The 19154-nt window shown below is 39.2% G+C and overlaps 1 protein-coding gene across 3 annotated transcripts in view; it reads right to left on the bottom strand.

Moving 5' to 3' along the window:
* ATRNL1 (attractin like 1) overlaps nt 1-19154 on the bottom strand; it is a 515103-nt gene that overhangs the window by 370662 nt on the left and 125287 nt on the right. For all 3 annotated transcript variants that reach the window (XM_081912145.1, XM_081912147.1, XM_081912146.1), the window contains exons 14-17: nt 14972-15104; nt 13768-13949; nt 9680-9893; nt 6449-6637 (exon numbers count right to left, since the gene is read on the bottom strand). In XM_081912145.1, the coding sequence (XP_081768271.1) occupies nt 6449-6637; nt 9680-9893; nt 13768-13949; nt 14972-15104 (718 nt within the window). The remainder of the gene's footprint in view (nt 1-6448; nt 6638-9679; nt 9894-13767; nt 13950-14971; nt 15105-19154) is intronic.

Genomic DNA, 19154 nt, shown 5'->3' with positions numbered 1-19154 from the left:
CTGCCCTTCTTTGGGATTGGGGTGTAGATTGATCTTCTCTAATCTTCTGGCCACTGCTGAGTTTTCCAAACTTGCTGGCATATTGAGTGTAGCATCTTAACAGTATCATCTTTTAAAATTTTAAATAGTTCAGCTGGAATACCATCACTTCCACTGGCCTTGTTATTTGCAGTGCTTTCTAAGGCCCATTTGACTTCACTCTCTAGGATGTCTGGCTCAAGGTCATACTGCTTGAGCCTTCCTTGTAGAATTTTAAGCATAACCTTGCTAGCGTGTGAAATGAGTGCAATTGTGCGGTAGTTGGAGCATTCTGTGGCACTGCCCTTCTTTGGGATTGGGGTGTAGATTGATCTTCTCTAATCTTCTGGCCACTGCTGAGTTTTCCAAACTTGCTGGCATATTGAGTGTAGCATCTTAACAGTATCATCTTTTAAAATTTTAAATAGTTCAGCTGGAATACCATCACTTCCATTGGCCTTGTTATTTGCAGTGCTTTCTAAGGCCCATTTGACTTCACTCTCTAGGATGTCTGGCTCAAGGTCAGCAACCACACTACCTGGGGTGTATGAGCCATCCATATCCTTCTGGTATAATTCCTCTATGTATTCTTGCCACCTCTTCTTGATGTCTTCTGCTTCTGTTAGGTCCTTACCACTTTTATCCTTTATTATGGTAATCTTTGTACGAAATGTTCCTTTCATATCTCCAATTTTCTTGAACAGATCTCTGGTTCTTCCCATTCTGATGTTTTCCTCTATTTCTTTCCATTGCTCGTTTAAGAAGGCCGCCTTGTCTCTCCTTGCTACTTTTTGGAAATCTGCATTCAATTTCCTGTATCTTTCACTATCTCCCTCGCATTTTGCTTGCCTTCTCTCTCCCGCTATTTGTAAGGCCTCGTTACATAGCTACTTTGCTTTCTTGCATTTCCGTTTCATTGGGATGGTTTTAGTTGCTGCCTCCTGTATAATGTTGCAAGCCTCCATCCATAGTTCTTCAGGCACTCTGTCCAGCAAATCTAAATCCTTAAACCTGTTCCTCACTTCCACAGTGTATTCATAAGGGATTTGATTTAGATTGTATCTTACCGGCCCAGTGGTTTTTCCTACTTTCTTCAGTTTAAGCTTGAATTTTGCTATAAGAAGCTGATGATCTGAGCCACAGTCGGCTCCAGGTCTTGTTTTTGCTGACTGTATAGAGCTTCTCCATCTTTGGCTGCAGAGAATATAATCAATCTGATTTCGATGCTGCCCATCTGGTGATGTCCATGTGTAGAGTCGTCTCTTGTGTTGTTGGAAAAGCGTGTTTGTGATGACCAGCTTGTTCTCTTGACAGAACTCTATTAGCCTTTGCTCTGCTTCGTTTTGATCTCCAAGGCCAAACTTGCCAGTTGTTCCTTTTATCTCTTGATTCCCTACTTTAGCATTCCAATCCCCTAAAATGAGACCTTCTTTGGTGTCACTTCTATAAGGTGTTGTAAGTCTTCATAGAATTGGTCAATTTCAGTTTCTTCAGCACCAGTAGTTGGTGCATAAACTTGGATTACTGTGATGTTAAAAGGTCTGCCTTGGATTCGTGTCGAGATCATTCTATCATTTTTGAGATGCTTTCGCCACTCTTTTGTTGACTATGAGGGCCACTCCATTTCTTTTGTGGGTTTCTTGTCCACAGTAGTAGATATGATGGTCATCCAAATTGAATTCGCCCATTCCCGTCCATTTTAGTTCACTGATGCCCAGGGTGTCAATATTTATTCTTGCCATCTCATTTTTGACCACATCCAACTTACCCAGGTTCATGGTTCTTACATTCCAGATTCCTATGCAATATTTTTCTTTACAGCATTGGACTTTCCTTTCGCTTCCAGGCATATCCGCAGCTGAGCGTCCTTTCGGCTTTGGCCCAGCCGCTTCATCAGCTCTGGATCTACTTGTGAAGATTCTTCTCCCCTTCATGGATCACTGCCTTGCCGTGGCGAAGGGGCTTGAATAACTCAGAGAAGCTATGAACTATGCCAAGCAGGGCACCCAAAATGAACAGGTCATAGTGGAGAGTTTTAACCAAACGTGATCCACCTGGAGGAGGAACCGGCAAGCCACTCCAGTATCCCTGCCAAGAAAACTCCATGGACAAAGACAACAGGTATATAAAAGTTATGACGCTGGAAGATGAGCCCCTCAGGTCAGAAGGCATCCAACATGCTACTGAGGAAGAGCGGAGAACAAGTACAAGAATCTTCACTATAGTTTACTGAAATAAACCATGACTTGGAGACAGTTTGTTCCAGTAAACTACAGTTAAGAATAAACAGTTATATGTGATGCAATATTTGTTAAGAAGCTACATTATACTAACTCAGACCACTGGTCCATCTAGCTCAGTATTGACAAATTGACCAGCAGTGGCTCTCCAGGATTTCAGGTTGAAACCTCTCTGAGTCCTACCTGTAGGTGTCGGATATTGAACCTGGGAGCTTCTACATGCAAAGCAGGTACTCCACCAGCTATGGCCTTCCCTAGTACGTATGTGCTTATAAATTTGTGGAATAACAATATTGGAAGCAATGAAATTAACCGTTTCCCATGATGCATTTTGTTTTGGTTGTGCTTTTATATTAATCTATTTTATTTTCTTCTTAAAACAAAAGCAAAAGGAAACAACTGAACTACAGCAAGCATTCCAAAAGTAAAAACAAAAAACACCACGCATGGCAAAGTGTATCATGCACATGTCAGGTAGTCTGCTGTGTGTTCTAATAAAACTGTTTAACTGAAAGGAATATCACTAAAATTTTACCTGTGAAGCAGTCAGAATGAATGGACTGCTGCACCCTGTGGCAGATGCAACAAACATGCATCAAGTTTCCACTAATAAATCCTGCTTGATTAAACCTTTGTGTAGCATGTTTTGATTTGTGATTTTCTGCCAGGGCTATATTCCATATTCTACTAAGCCCAGTTGATATGAAAACACCTGAAGCTCACTTCCACTTTTTAGCATGTTCCTGTTCTGCAAGTGCTAATTAAAACACAATTAGTTGTGTTTTTTTTAATTCTCTGTGTTTTATAAAACAGTTAAGGCCAGGCAAGGCTATACAACTTTTTTTGGCAATGTTAGATAATATAATAACTTAAGGCAGCTAATAAGGGACAATGCCACCACATGTGGAAAAAGTGTGCCTCTCATTGCACCTCCTCCATCATAGGGACTTCATAATACTATTTATATAATGTATCCTAACTGGCATCATATGTAATCAATATATTACACACTGTGCCCCAATATACCATTAACAATAGCATAATTTTTAGCTATGGTTATAGCCACATATCTAGCTTTGAAAGAGCCCACCACCAGTATTTGAGTTCCAAAACAAAAATGGTTAAGGACTTTAGTGATGGAATTAGTAGTATTATCATTATTTTATACCACCCTTCATCTGAAGATCCCAGGATAGTTCACAACTGAAAAATGCAAAATGAGAAAACAAAACACATAATGAAGCAGAAACAAACCAATAACCCCTACACACACACACACACACACACACACACACACACACAAGCCATAGAATGTTTATCAGCCAAACGCCTGGTTGAAGTAAAAACATTTTCACGTGGTTTCTAAAGAAATGTAATGAAGGACCCCGGCAAGCCTCCCTTGGGAGAGAGTTCCACAAACAGCAGAAACACTTGTTCTTGTGTTGCCACCCTCCAGACCACTCATGGAAGAGGCACATGAAGAAGGGCCTCAGATGATGATTGCTGGATCTGAGTCAATTCATATGGAAGACTTGTGGTGATTTTCTTGCAGTAGTATACCAACGGGGATTTCCTGCTTTATTAGTCTCCACCCTTGCATGTTTCATAATACTGAGGAACCCTTTCCTGCATTTATAAGGCAGCCATAAGTATATTCCCCAGGAATAGATGTTCTCAAAGCTTCACATTTTTATTGTGACTTAATTGCCTTCAATAAGTAAATGTTTTATTTTCCTTCTTAGCTGTGAAAATGAATATGAAAATGTATTCAAAGCTATAAAAATATATAAATAGTCTCATTCACACAGTTTATGTGGAAAATTTGCTCTTATACACTGGCATTTATGGTGTTATCAAATACCTACTGCAGTCTTTAATCAAATATACTGCTATGAAAAATGACACAAAGTTCTCCCCACTCTTACTAGATAGACAGACATTTTCTGTGCAAATGAGCAAGACTTAAAAAAAATCATTTATGAAATGTTTGTTTCAGATGCAAGTCATAGGGAAAATGTGTTTTACAGTTTTGTTTTTGTTTTCTTTGCTCTCAAACTTTAAATAGCAAGGTTCTGATAAAATGTCTTATGGAAATTTAATTTTTTGTATTGGCTGGATAGAAAATACAATTTCAGAGAGAGCTTCTTACATATGATATTGAACTGACATGCAAGAAATCCCATTAGGTTTATTTAATATAAAATTGTATAGACCTGCCTCAAATGCCAACTAAATTAAACATAGTTTTTTGCTGTTCTTTTTGCATGCAAGAAAGCTGGATGGCCTTCAACTAAATACACAGAAAGGTCTTTTAAATATAGAGCTTAACACAGCATACACACATCCCAGAAAACTCCAAGACACAAAAACAAGGCTTATATGCCATGTGCAACTTGATTTCTACAAAGATATAAGTTTGTCAGGTAGCTCTGCAGAGTTTTGACAAACGTAGAAGCTGCGGTGGGATCTTCCTTACTCAACTCGATAAGAGTGAACTTGTGTAAGGTACAAGTCAGGCACGTGACCAAGCATACCAGAATACAGACCAAGAAAGAAGGGGCTCTTCTCTAGCTTAGGACTCCTAACTTTAATGGTTGAAGCTGAAAATTGGGTTGGTAAAGGAAGCAAAAGGTACCTTGTGAACCACGTAGTATAGGTCCAATGGCATCTAGGCCATATGACATTATTCATGTTACAAGCAGATGCCTCTGTATTTCCATTTAGGTCAAGCAAAACCAACCCACTTCTCCCACTCAGAAACTAGATGTATCATTAATTAAGGGTTGACCAGGCAAGGACAAAACTTCAGTTTCTTTGTAATTATATTAAGCCTATGCAATCCATGAACTCTGTACAGTCTGCCCATTGCCAAAGGCCAATGTGTTGCAGCTCTGTTTCCTTCCTCAGCTGATGTGAGGTATGACGCCTGAACACTTATACAGTCCACAGTAGCTCCCTAGCTTATACCATAGCTTATACCACAGTTCAGGCCACAGAATCGCCAACACATTTACTGAAGAATGTCAGATTGACGTGATTGGCCCCAGGAGTGGTCTAACTTTGCTTGGCAACAAAAGCTATCCCTGATTTACAGGTAGTTGGGATGGAGAAAAAAGAAGGACAAGATTACTGGAGCACAGACAGAGTAAAACTATGCATTTGCATTACTAGAACACTAAAAATGATTGATGAAACATTCCAGAGTGGCTAGTGGTTAGAAAATAAAGTTCCTATTGACCATTGGTCTGCCTAGACCACACTTTCTCAACCTTAGGTCCTCAGATGTTCTTGAACAACAGCTCCCATAATCCCTGACAACTGGCCATGCTGGCTAGGAATGATGGGAGTTGTAGTCCAACAACATCTAGGGACCCAAGGTTGAGAAAGGTTGACCTAGAGAGTATCGCCATCCTGACTGCTAGTGGTTCCCCAAGATCTCAAGCAGAGGTCATTCTAAGCCTGTTACCCTACTAAACAGAAATGTGGGAAATGAATTTTGGAGCTCCCACATACAAACTTATGAGTTTTCACCTAGGAGTATGGCTAAAAGAATGATCAGTTCAAATTTCAGCATAGTTACAGACTCAGAGCCGGTGTGGTGTAGTGGTTAAGAGCGGTGGACTCGTAATCTGGTGAACCGGGTTCGATTCCCTGCTCCTCCACATGCAGCTGCTGGGTGACCTTGGGCCAGTCACACTTCTCTGAAGTCTCTCAGCCCCACTCACCTCACAGAGTGTTTGTTGTGGGGGAGGAAGGGAAAGGAGAATGTTAGCCGCTTTGAGACTCCTTTGGGTAATGATAAAGCGGGATATCAGATCCAAACTCTTCTTCTCAGTAAGTAGCCAAAGGAAACTACAAACTCCATTGTTTTATGGGCAAAAGGGCATCACCCACAAACAAGAGGGAGGTATCAGCAGACATGGAAGAATTCCAAAGTTTGCAACTTTAGAGTGCGCACACAGTCCCATGTGGATTGAACATGCTTAGTCGGAACAGAATGCTTGCTAACCTGGGGGCAGGGGGCGGGGCGCAACATGAACATTGGTAAAGAGAATGAAAAGACTTAGCTAGAACCTGGAACAGGAGCAATCCATAATGCAACGTTTTCTAGCAGGTCCCGCTTGTTATATAAGTTTTGTACTTCAACTCATTACCATAATTAGCAATCTTCATTTCACAAAAATACTTACGAGAACAGGTGGTAGTCTGCCACTCTAGACACTGCCCATATGGAAAGGAGATTATGTAGGCATTTGAATCAACACATCGCTTTGTGCTGCTACACCACATGCACTCCATGCCACTGCTTGTGCAGTTTGAACACGTCGTCCTTAAGGAACACGGCTTTTTGCAGGGCCTTGCATTTTGATTTGGACTAACTGAAGGAGAAAGAAAGTGAAAGTAGAATTTCAGTATTTTTCCCAAACTCATGTTATATGAGTATATATGATACTACACAAATATTTTTCCTTTGCTTTATTCAGGAATGCTTTCACTTTGCTACATGTAGGGTCTTCTCTTTGTGTTTTGTTTAGGGGTTTTTTGGCTGCATTTATAATAATTCACACTGTTCCTTCTACAATCTGGGCTGCATTTTTTTCAAGGAAAAATATAATATAAAAGCCATTATCCTTTTCTTCAGTTATTAGTATATGTGACATAGTAAGCCATACACATATTGTAAACCTTTACTGTGTATACTTGAATAGGTACAGTGAGGCATGACCTTTTGGTTCTACTGCATTTGTTAAATAGTGCATAAGCAATAGCTATTTACTTCACTGGTGATACATTCTCCCTTAAACAGTGTGCATTTTGTCTAAAAGTATGATTTGTCAAGTGAACATCTGCCCCCTGCTGTATATATTTGCAGTTGCTAAAAATTCAAAAACAAGAGAAACATTTTTTTAAACATAAAAGAGAATATTTTTCAGCACAGGATGCATTCTGTCTCGCTTGGAATCATGCATTGCTCAGGAAACTGAATCAACTAGTTATATAAAACAGAGAGGTAGAAATGTACTATATATATATATATATATATGTTTTGCTGTCAAACAACTGAAGTATGAGAACAGAGTAATTCCCAATTACATACTGCCCACAGAAGCATACCTTTTATTATTAATGCACAGCAGTCTATATCCTTAACCACCTGATGAATTACCTAATGTTTTATACATGACAAACATTATTCCAGTTTTCTGGAAGGCAACATTCCAAAATAAAAAGAGAAAGGATCTTGCAAATTGTTCCACTGTTTTGAAATTTGAGTTTATTAGCAATTGCTTTATAATAAAACTAAGAAAGGCAGCAAAGATTATCAAAAGAGCATAAAATTTGCAACAGAAGAAAAATTGGCAACTGCAAAGAGTTCTATGCTTCAAAAAGCATCTAATATCCACACTTAAATTGTAGTTCCTGTCTTTTTATAGGAAAAAAACCAAGATCACAGCATCTATGCATCTATTGTTCCAAAATGCAGACAGTAATAGCCACAGAATCAATATCATGAAACAAAAAATGCAGTAACTTTGATAGCTTCATCATTTTCGGTAGTACAAATGTGTGCATAAGTAAGCAAACAATTTGTAGAATTCATGTTTTATTTATGATATTTAGTAGTTTCCATGACAAGCTCCTTCTTTATATGTGAGAGCATAGGAAAGAAAATTATGTAAATCATCCAATTGTGTTGTTTTAAACTTCAATTTTTTTATAGAACTAATTTAACAACAAACTATTCCTAATGGACTCACACAATCACCTGTAACCATGCTGAATTTAGGGTTTGATAGCATAAAATACATATGGCTGTTTACCATCATGGTTTTACATGTCAATTACATTCAAATCTAGTGTATAGAGAACATGTTCCTATGATGTTTCCCTTTATAGGATATATTTATGCCAAACAACTGTGGCTCCTCATTCCCAAAACAGAAGAGTTGATCTATTTCTGTTTGATCTTCTCTATTCTACAGCATCATACCTCCATCTAATGACAGTAGAGAGGCTCAGTCCTTTCTACCAAGCTTCAAAAAAAATCTTTACAATAGATTTATCCAAAAGCCACTTTTCAATATTGCAAAAGAAATCTAAATATAGCAACCCTAGTTATATGAAACTCTGTTCATATACTCATGGAGCTGGTGTAACAGCTGCAGTAAAATTAGCTGTTCTAAAAGTGTTCAAGAGATGAATTTTATCCCTCAAGAGAAAGAACATTCAATGTTTGCAGGTAGTGTAAGTGAAGTGATATGGAAAACTGCCTTATTTCTGCCATATCTATCCATTAAAAACATTTTTAGAGTTAACTAACAACTTACACTGCCAAGGTATCTCACTATAAGAGTTTCCACTGCATTTTTAAACATTTTTATTTATTTATTTATTGGTTAAAAGATGAAACATAATTCACTTAAACTTATTTGTGGTAAGGTTAATAAACTTAAAATGAATATTCTGCTATGGATAATATATGTGTTACAAGACATCTTTTATGTATTCCCCAACTATTTTCAAAAGATTAGTAGGTATTTTGGAAATTATTTGGGATAATCCTCCTCCTTACTTCTCACTTAATAAAATTCAGCTGCCAGTATTGGAAGGAGGATTAAATTTTCCAGACATTAATTTATTCCATAAAGCATACATTTTAGCGTGCACTAAAACTAAACTCATGACTGCTGTTTTTAAATGCTTATTGGAACTTTGAAAAGCACATGTTCAGAAACTCAGAAAGTATGGATTAGGGAATTAGAATGTGCTATGCAAACTTGTAATGGTTCTAGGGGTTGCTCGTGCGTAAATCGGCGCCACACCTGGCTGGGTTACCTGGCTGAACTCTTGCTGTCCGGCTGTCTCAATCGCTGGCAGAATCAGTCAGTGGGCGTTCTTGAACTTCTTCCAGCAAAGAAGCTCTGTGACGCCTAGTCTCCGCCTACTCTCCCTGCGCGGAAGCCTTCTGCGCAGGGAGGGTGTGGGCAGCGGAGGACCCGTGCTCTCCCTGCTGGTCTCCGGTGAGGAGTCATGGAGCCACCTCGCCGATTCCCCCATCTGCCCCCCTTCTCCACTGGTGCTACCCTGATTTCCTTCCCCAGAAGATGGGCTGCTTCTCTCCCTCCCAGGACGCTCTCCGGAATCCCTCTGGAGCCATCCCTCTCCCTCTGGCTCCGATGGCAGTTCCCTGACAAAACTGAACAATGGAAAAGTGCTTTCAAATCTATATGAAACATTTCTCTGGATTGAGTGACTCCCCATTCTCAGAGGAAGAAGCTATGGATTCAAAGACTATCTCAGACTAGGAGGAGACTGTTCTCTCTGAACCAACCTTTCTTCCAACATTCATTGTGCACATACTGTACTAAAGAAGCAAATTGTTCGAAAAAGAATATTTGCAATATGGTAAGCTCTCTTACCAACAGGTTTCTCACATACGAGGCCATCGGCCATAGCCGTACATGGATTTGCTTTCAGACCAGCAACCTCTGCCCTTTCAAGATAGGCACAGAATCCAGAGTCATTTGGTTCTCCAGGAAGCCACTGCAAAGTTGTGTTCGTAAAGGGAGACATATCATCCCATCCCCAGTAGGAGATGTTGATCTTCCGTAGCCCAACCCAGGGTGATATTTTCTGTGAAGGATGAAAAGGAGAATCACATGAATCAGTAGCATTGCTTTCTCTCCTCAGCCCTCTCATCAATTATTTTGCATTGTTTCAAATACATTCGTGGTGGTTTCTTCAACATTTGTGCATATGTGGAACATATTTAATCCTGTGTATTAGGTCTTCCTAAAAAATGCTGCAGTGTATAAAGCTTCTAGTCTCTTAAAGTGAACTCTGCTCTAAACCCAAGATTAAACTCTTCATTCCACTTTCACAAAGTCTCAGATATACAGTATATGTGCCTTCCATTTGTAAGATTACATAGAACAAGTACAAGGACAAAGCATTCCACTTAGATAAGCAAGGGAGGTACCACTAGGCAAGATGGAAGGCCAATGCCTAAACCTCACAGTCCCATGACATCTAGTTGCTAAAACAAATATGGCTACACAGAACACCAGGACATTAGTAGTCCAGATTGTACACACAAGAACATGGGGAACAAGTACTGCCTCCACATTGGTAAGAATGTTCCAAAGAGAAAGGAGAGCACAGGCCACCAGGCCTTCGATGTTGAACCATTTGTTCATTGGTGTTGTGTTCGCTAAATTATCTGCTCTGCTGTATCCTTCTTTGAAAGGGCATAATTGGAGGATAAGAATAAGATTAAAGAAGATGAACAAATATTGCAATGCAACACGATCCACTGTAAATAAGTGTCTCTTGATAAAATCCTATCTTCCGGTATACACTCTCTAGTAAAGAATGTAGGGTGACATGAATCACATAACCATATATTCAGAATGTGTACGAGAGGAGCTAGGTTGAGCCTTGTGAACTGTTCAGTCATGATCCTTGTCTTTAGGCTGAACTAGGTGTAGGAAACCCTTCGCCCTCCAGATGTTGCGGAACTAGAACTCATTATCATTCCTGGCCACTGGCCATGCCTGATAGCACTCAGGTAAGTTGTAGTTCAGCAACATCAGGAGGGCTGAAAGGTTCTCCACTTCTTGTTTAGGCAGCCCCTGAAAGTCTTTTCATTCCACAAGGCTTTTCATATATAACTTTTATATTGGCTTTTAATTCAACACTTTGTTGTAAAGGTAAAGGGTAAAGGGACCCCTGACCATTAGGTCCAGTCGTGACCGACTCTAGGGTTGCGGTGCTCATCACGCTTTATTGGCTGAGAGAGCTGGTGTACAGCTTCCGGGTCATGTGGCCAGCATGACTAAGCCGCTTCTGGTGAACCAGAGCAGCGCACAGAAACACCATTTACTTTCCAGACAGAGCGGTATCTTTTTATCTACTTGCACTTTGACGTGCTTTCGAACTGCTAGGTTGGCAGGAGCAGGGACCAAGCAATGGGAGCTCACCCCGTCGCGGGGATTCGAACCACTAACCTTCTGATTGGCAAGTCCTAGGCTCTGTGGTTTAACCCACAGTGCTACCCACGTCCCAACACTTTGTTGTATATACTATCTATTTAGCTGAAACTCATTCTGGAGATGAGATAATTACCTTGCTTCTCTACAGGTAGACATGCAGAACTCACAAAGGCAAGGCCAGTCCCTCAACTGGTATTTGCCATACAAACACTAGCACTCAATGGATAAGCAGCTGTAATGCACTGATGTTGCTTCAACCTACTCTGCCCCTAACAGTCTTCAGTCAAATCCTGGCATGGATCAGTTTCTCGATCTTTATTGTTGTTTTGAATCTAGGGAGTCCCTCTCCTTTAAATACGCATATGAAATTCATCCTTAAGGTAAAGGGACCCCTGACCATTAGGTCCCGTCGTGGCCGACTCAGGTTGCGGCGCTCATCTTGCTTTATTGGCCGAGGGAGCTGGTGTACAGCTTCCGGGTCATGTGGCCAGCATGACTAAGCCGCTTCTGGCGAATCAGAGCAGCGAACCTAGGCTCTGTGGTTTAACCCACAGCGCCACCTGCGTCCCTAGATCACAACTTTGGAAGGATGGAGAAAATGAGGGGTAGTCTGGAGTATGAGCATGATAACCTGAGTATGGTAACCTCCAAGGTTATCACATGCAGAAGAGGGAGGAAATGAAGTAAGTGGTGTCAGCCCTGTAGATCTGACATTACTACTTTGCTGAGAGGTGGTTTCCAATTCTATGGATGAGAGGCTGCTTGAGTGAATGACATTAGGGGTATGCAGAAGACACAGTACAGTTACATAAATTTTATAAATAATAATAATCCAAGCATTTATTCTTTCCTAAATAAAAACATCATTCACTCAGACATACATTTATATTCTTATTTTCAAATAGTTTATATTAATCAAAAAAACTTTTATTTTACAAAAATCATTGCTTTAAATGTGAAAAGGTTTTAAGACTCAAACAAGCACAAATATTTCAGATTAGCAGACATTTCTCAGCTGTTCTGCCTACATTTGTGAACCTTACTAAACTATCTGTAACAAAGAAGTCATCTGAAATGAAATCGTATGTCCTAAATCATTATGATTCGAGCCTGAAAGAGCAGGCATATGAAGGGAAATCAAGGGAAATCTCAGCAAGCTTCTCTGGCAACTGATAGCACATTCAAAATGACTTACACACAATAAATGGAATGGGACGGATAGAGAGATAGGAATGAAAGAGAAATTACTTTTTGGGAGGGGGTAGAACAGAAGCGAGATAAAGCATAAATCACTGTAACATTTCATTAGAAGTTTTTGATAAGTAAATAATCATTTGACCCAAAATACCTCCTTAAAGTGCATTGATTTGTCTACCTGTAGTGTATACTGCAAGTGACTTATCTCAAATTTATATAGCTTAGGTGTCTCAACACATAATTCATTTGAATAAAGGTATGTTTGGTACGGTGTCACCTTCAGAAATTTCAGAAAATGAAAACAACCATTTCTCCAGTTACCAAACTTGTCAAAACGACAGGCTGTCATCAGCGGTATTCTCAGATTCATGAGGCTTCTTTTACCATTTCATCTAGAGATGTGTGTCTGTATATATGTGTGTGAGCAAATGTGTGTGCAAACCTACATTAAGGCAGGTCAAAACAAAACTGTCCACAAATCTTGCCACTGCATTCTTAGGTGTTGGACTTTGGGAACTAGTCTGCTTGTTTTCAGAAGAAGATACAATGGATCAGAAGGAGAGTGCTAGGAGCTGCCAGATCTGTGTGAACCTCCCCCATGTGTTAAAACACTGGATCCTTCTGAGAAAAGGAAAGGTGCTTGTTTCCAATTCTAGCTAAGCCTTGCTCAAGCAACACGATCTGAGCTCTGGTGTCTTCCTAAATCATTGGTTATTCTATGGTCCTCACTTCTGAACTGCTTTGCAAACCTGTGTGCAGGTTAGCCCTTTGATCTGGTGTTTTCTTTGTTCCAGCTTGTTAACTGGTCCCATCAACAGGCTTTTCCTTAGAGTGGGCACTTGTGCATTGCCAATAAAGAGGGAATGCGTAACACAAAAAGCTCAAATGAAAGGAAAATATTTACATAAAATTTGGATATGCTCATTTATATGAAGAGATATACATTTAGAAATAATTACTATCCCAAGAGATCCTGTAGGCAGAATTACCACCGTGTGCACTACAGCAAATGCTTCTAAAATGTACTGTATTTTTCCGTGTATAAGACGAGGATTTTTTAACTTTAAAATTATGTAAAAAAAACTGGGGCCGTCTTATACATGGATAGTGCATAGGGTGGACTTGGGGGCATGTTATGCACGGAAAAATACAGTATATGGATTTCATCAATTTAATTAATAAAACCAATCATTAACCTACTTTTATTCATACATTCATTCATTCATTTCATTTATAGCTCCTTGATTGTAAAAAATAAATAAATTCTTAGAGCAGTTTACAAAAAAATTTGCATATTATGAATTAGACATTCGGGTTACCTGGAGGGTATATTTTTGTATTTCATCCAAAACGAACTCAACTTCTTTTGAGGTTGTTAATGAAGCAAGGATGCCATGTAAGCCATAGCAGTAAAGTCTCGCGTTGTCATAGTTTTCACGACTAGAGTTTATACGAAGGCAGGCATCTCCAACATGATTCCATCCTTCTCCACACAGATGAGCTAGTAAAGAGTTACACAAGCTTAAAGTAGTTGTGAAAGAAAAAAACATCACATTTAGAACTAGGCTTTAGAATTATCTTTTCAGAACACAGTTCACCTAAAAGGCACATCACCTACATATTCAGCTAGAACTGTGGTTCCCAATGTGGGGCACAAGCCCCACGGGGGGACAAATTGATTTTTAAGGGGGGCAATTCAAGAATGAGTTATTAACAGTTAATGGCCTTTTAGGCTTCCTCCATGTGAACAGGAGTTCACTTTTATAATAATAATAATAATAATAATAATAATAATAATAATAATAATAATAATAACAACAACAACAACAACAATAATAATATGTCACAAGGGGGGGGGATCGGGATTTTAGAGATGCTTGGTGGGGCATGACCAAAAAAAAGGTTGGGAACCACTGAGCTAGAACCAGGGTATGACTTCCATGGATGGAAAGGCTCCTTCTGTTCACAGAAGCAACCAAGATCCAGTAGAGGCTCCCTGCTCAAGGAGGAAGGTAGGAGATTTTTTACCATTATCCCTTCCTGCATCACTCCTCACGCTCCCCCAGGTGATACCCCCCAAAAACTTTCTTGAGCACAGGGATCTGTGGGAGGAAGATTCAACAAAAAGCAGCTCCTCCCCTATACACTTCCTCCAGAGTAAAACAGGTCATGGTAACAAATGCTTTACATTAGAATAGCCAACAGAACTAGCATTTTCAATTGGTGAAGTAAAAGTACAATAACAGGAGCACAGTGTGATATACAATGGGTTACTGCCAAATCTCAGGAAAATAAGGTTTGTGATTTGTGCAAGATTATTTGCAATACTACGCTTTGCATCAACATGAAGGTGGCATGTGGATACCATAGAAAACTATACAGAAATAACATATTAGTAGTCAAGGCTATAGTTCTCTGTGTTGAATTTTGAAGTCTGCATTCCTAACACGGATCTGAAATTTCTTCCCCTTTTACCCAATAATGCTTTAAAAATTATTTTCAAGCACATTATTTCCCCTTTACCTGGTAATGCTTGGCATTCTTGCTGTCGTTGGTCCCACTGGCAGTTGAGGTTTAGTGAACAACTTTTACAGCTTGTCAGCTTATTACAGATCTGTTCATTTCTTACATGACATTTGGTGTAGTTTTTCACAGACTAGAATATAAGCACACATACATACCATGTCAATTCTCAGAATGGAGAAAGCTTAAAAATTCTGAAGGAACTGACTGACCTAAATATACGAGTAATAGGAAGGTAAACGTTAATAGAGTTAAAGTCATGGCACTTACCCATTTTTTTAAAGAAAAGAAGGTAAATAATACATTGCAACCATTTTCTAAATTTTAAAATTAATCATTTAAAAATAATCCTGAAAAAATAATTAAACAATAAAGTCTAATATTAATGAAAACAAGCTTTTAAAAGACTGTTTTTAAGAATCTGGCAACTGTCATTCAGTTGTTTAGAAACAGCACAGACTAATAATTACTTCATAAATAAATGTTAGATGCCTGTTTCTTGGGCTAGTGAACTTGTTTTTTTCCGACGGTTAGGGTCATGTGGACAGAGTGCTCAATTAGCATTGGGAATGCCTGAGTTGAAGGACGCACATAGTCACAATTCATTTGGTGGTCTAAAGTATTACCATCAAACCAGCATAACTATGAACCATCCACTTCTGTTTTGGCTAATTAATGATCTGATTTCTACTGAAACTGCTTGGAAACACTTCAGAGGCATTGTCACCTGATGTCATTATGACATCAGGTGACTGACAGGTGGACAGCCCCCAAAGTTGGCTCATGCAGCTTGTGGAGACAAAGATAATGATATTGGTCCTGCTTTAGCACATAACACAACTGCTCTTTTCTTTCAATTTCTGCATAAAAATGTCAAGATCTACATGTGTATTTTCAGAAGTAGTAAACCCTATACAAAACTGGAGTGGAGTCACTAAGGCGGTCTGATGATGTCTTGTACGTCTCCTTCCAGGAACTCCTGCAGCCCAGCTGGTGCCAAATGTATTGCTTTCCTTTCCTTTGGACCACCTCACCAAGGGTAGGGGTGGGGCTTGCCATCTGGGCAGGCCCAGATGTAGGTGGCCGCAGTTACAAGTTAGAAGATCAGTCTGATTGATGTAAGGTCCAAGTGCTACAGGTTGCCTTCGGCAGTGGGAGAGATCATCGTGTCTCACTGGTCAGCTACTGACCATCTTAAGCCGGGCTGCATCCATAGCAGTGACCAGAGGAGGAATGACCATTGGGAAGGATGCAGAGAGAAGAAATGGCACAGTGCATCTGCACAACCAGACAACTTCACCTGCCCAGCTGCAAGAAAACATACCTCTCCCATATCGGTCTCTACTGCCACAGCAGGCATTGTAACCTTCCAACTATTTGACTTCACCCTGAAAGGCACATTCCTCCATTTTTCCTGAGACAGATGGATGACAACAACAACAACAATGGAGGCATATGGGGATTGTTGCTACATGTATTTTCAGAAAATGAAAAATAAAGTTATGGAATAGAAGAACAAAAAAAAAAGCATAGGCCTCCAGTTCCAAGTAATGTAATGGACACACATCAAATTTTACCTGGGTGCTCCCTTCACACTTAATTAGAGCTTAGTTTATTCTGTGCTCAGGCATCCATGCTAGAACATAAAATGTAAAGTGAGAGTTAGCCTTAAGAAGAAAGCAACAAAAAATGAGGAGAGTTTAGAATGTATGACATCTGGGGAAAAGCTGAAAGGAATGAAGCATGCTGCGTACAGAGAAAAACAGATTAAGGGGGGAACATGATAGGGGGTTTTGAAGGAAAAAACCCAGCTGCCGTAACATATGCACAACGGAAACAGTGATGTTTCCTTCTGTGGGGGAGAACAGATAAGTGTTTGTGGAGGAAGGAATGAAGTGTAGGAAATCTTGTCGTTGCAGTATTTTGAATTAAGTGACCTGTGCCATCTTTTTCTTTTGCCAATTAAAAGCACATCGATCATTAAATAAAATTATTTAATGGACAAAACAATTGTCTGTATAGCAGTAGTACAGTGTTGGTACTAATACTGAGAATTAGGAACACTGTCCTTTTTAAATACTACATTCATTTTTAAAAATGCCAGTTGTAGACAAGATCACATTGAACCATGTGGAATACACCATGAAACACAAATTATTTTTAAGGTATTGAAGAAAGGTATTACAAGGTGTTTAGATATAAACACAGAAACACAACCATGTTCTGTTATAAGAACTTTACAGAGCTATGTGCATAACCAATTAGCTAGAGTAAAATATGCAAAGCGACAGAAGGTAAGCCTGTAAAAAATGCACAGATGAATTTCAGAAGACCTTTTTATACCTATTTGCATTTAGTTTGGCTCAGCCATTATACATTATTGACAATGCTGCCTGTGAGGTACATTACAATGAATTTTAAATTGCAAGTAAGCACCATCTGCTCACTTAACACTGTCCTCACCTAATATTCCTTGTTAACATGTCATTATCACAATGTCAAAATCCTGAAAAGTTCAGGCTGCTTTCGAAAATGAACCCATATGGTAGTAAGTAGCATTGAGGGTAAAAAAGAAAAGCTTGGGGGGGGGGGAGAGTATTCTTACTGGTTTCATAGTATGGTTTTCTGACTATAGATAACCAAAGGCTATTTAACAATGTTTGACTTTAAAAAAAACTACTAATAACTACTGTCTGTATTCTCCGTAGTCACCTGCTTCCAAGCTTTATTTCCTTTAAATCCAATTTACACATTCCTTTCTGGACAAATCTCAGTAACCTAGTGTAAATGCAAATCCAATAGGTGGTTCTTGTTAACACTAAGGTCTTAGTCGGAGCTAACATCTGTTGCACAAGTTTTATTATAGGTGTAAGTGTAAAAATACATAAATAGAAGGGTATGAATAAACAAACTAATTTCCAACTGTCATATTTTCTTACACAGTGGGAGGATATATTCCAGGAAGTCCCACTATCTTCCTGAGTGGGATGTTGTTTCATGAATGGTAAATTTGCATGCGCACAAAGCAGAATCTACATAAGCATCTATGATACAGACCCACTACACCAGAGCTTTCCAAACTTTTCATGTTGGTGACACACTTTTTAGACATGCATCATTTTGCAACACAGTAATTCAATTTTCCTAGCAAACCAGAGGTTAAACTAACCCCTTTCCAGCCCTGAGAGGTTTGTGCAACAAACCTACAAACTGCAGCTGACACACTAACATGTCGCGACACACAGTTTGGAAAGTTCTGCACTATACTTTTGGGCATCTATTCCCAGGACTTTCTCTCCACACCTGAATAATTGGGGGTTAGCACCACAGTCCAAATCAGTCGTAAAGAAAGCTGCTGCCTGGACCCAATGTCACTTCAAAACCCAGTTAGACTCACATGACAGTAGTTGCTCTTATATTTTCATCCTGATAAAACTGAAACTGTTTGTTCCACCTCCTCCCACAAAAAAATCTTCTGATGCCTTCAATGTTTTACATGACTTATCAAAAATAATTGCTAGCAGCTCAGTATGTTCATTAGTTTATCCCCTTAAGATCTGAAGAAGCATCTACAGTTGCCCAACTTATTGAAATAGTTCAAGGTTTGGTTTGTTTATGCCAGTTTCTGGCTATTTTAAATACTCCCTTGTTCCTTATCAACACTACAAATGACAGTTCATTTTCTGCCTAAGTTTTTGTGAATGCTGGTGTTTTCTTATTAAAAGTTGCACAATGATTCTAAGACAACTAAACAGCAACATTTATCTACAGAAGGTCTAGAAAGACTTTCCCCTCATATTTGTTTTTCCATTCCATCCTTGAGTCTTGATTTGCTAGATCTCAAAACAAGAGTTATCTTTTATACAGCTATAGACTTTTTGTTTGGCTGATCATAAGATATACTGTCGTTGTCCCCACACACGCACACACAGCCCGTTGCTTCCTTCCTTTTCAGAGTGACATAATTATTAATGTTGATGTTTATATTTATTTAAAGGCATTTATAACCTACGCTTTAGCCAAAAAGTTTGGAAGAACCTTAGACCAACTTCAAAACCACTGTTTAAGGTACTGGCTTGTTCTAACCCAGGTAATCATAGTTTCCCAATCTGAATGAAATAGAAACAGGAATGTATGTTTAATTGAAGACTCGTGGGTTTAATATCAGTGGGCTGAGAGAAGT

This window comes from Podarcis melisellensis (genome assembly GCF_964234715.1).
Source record: "Podarcis melisellensis genome assembly, chromosome: 5".
In the NCBI taxonomy this organism is placed as follows: domain Eukaryota; kingdom Metazoa; phylum Chordata; class Lepidosauria; order Squamata; family Lacertidae; genus Podarcis; species Podarcis melisellensis.
This window is presented reverse-complemented; position numbering and strand designations above follow the sequence as displayed.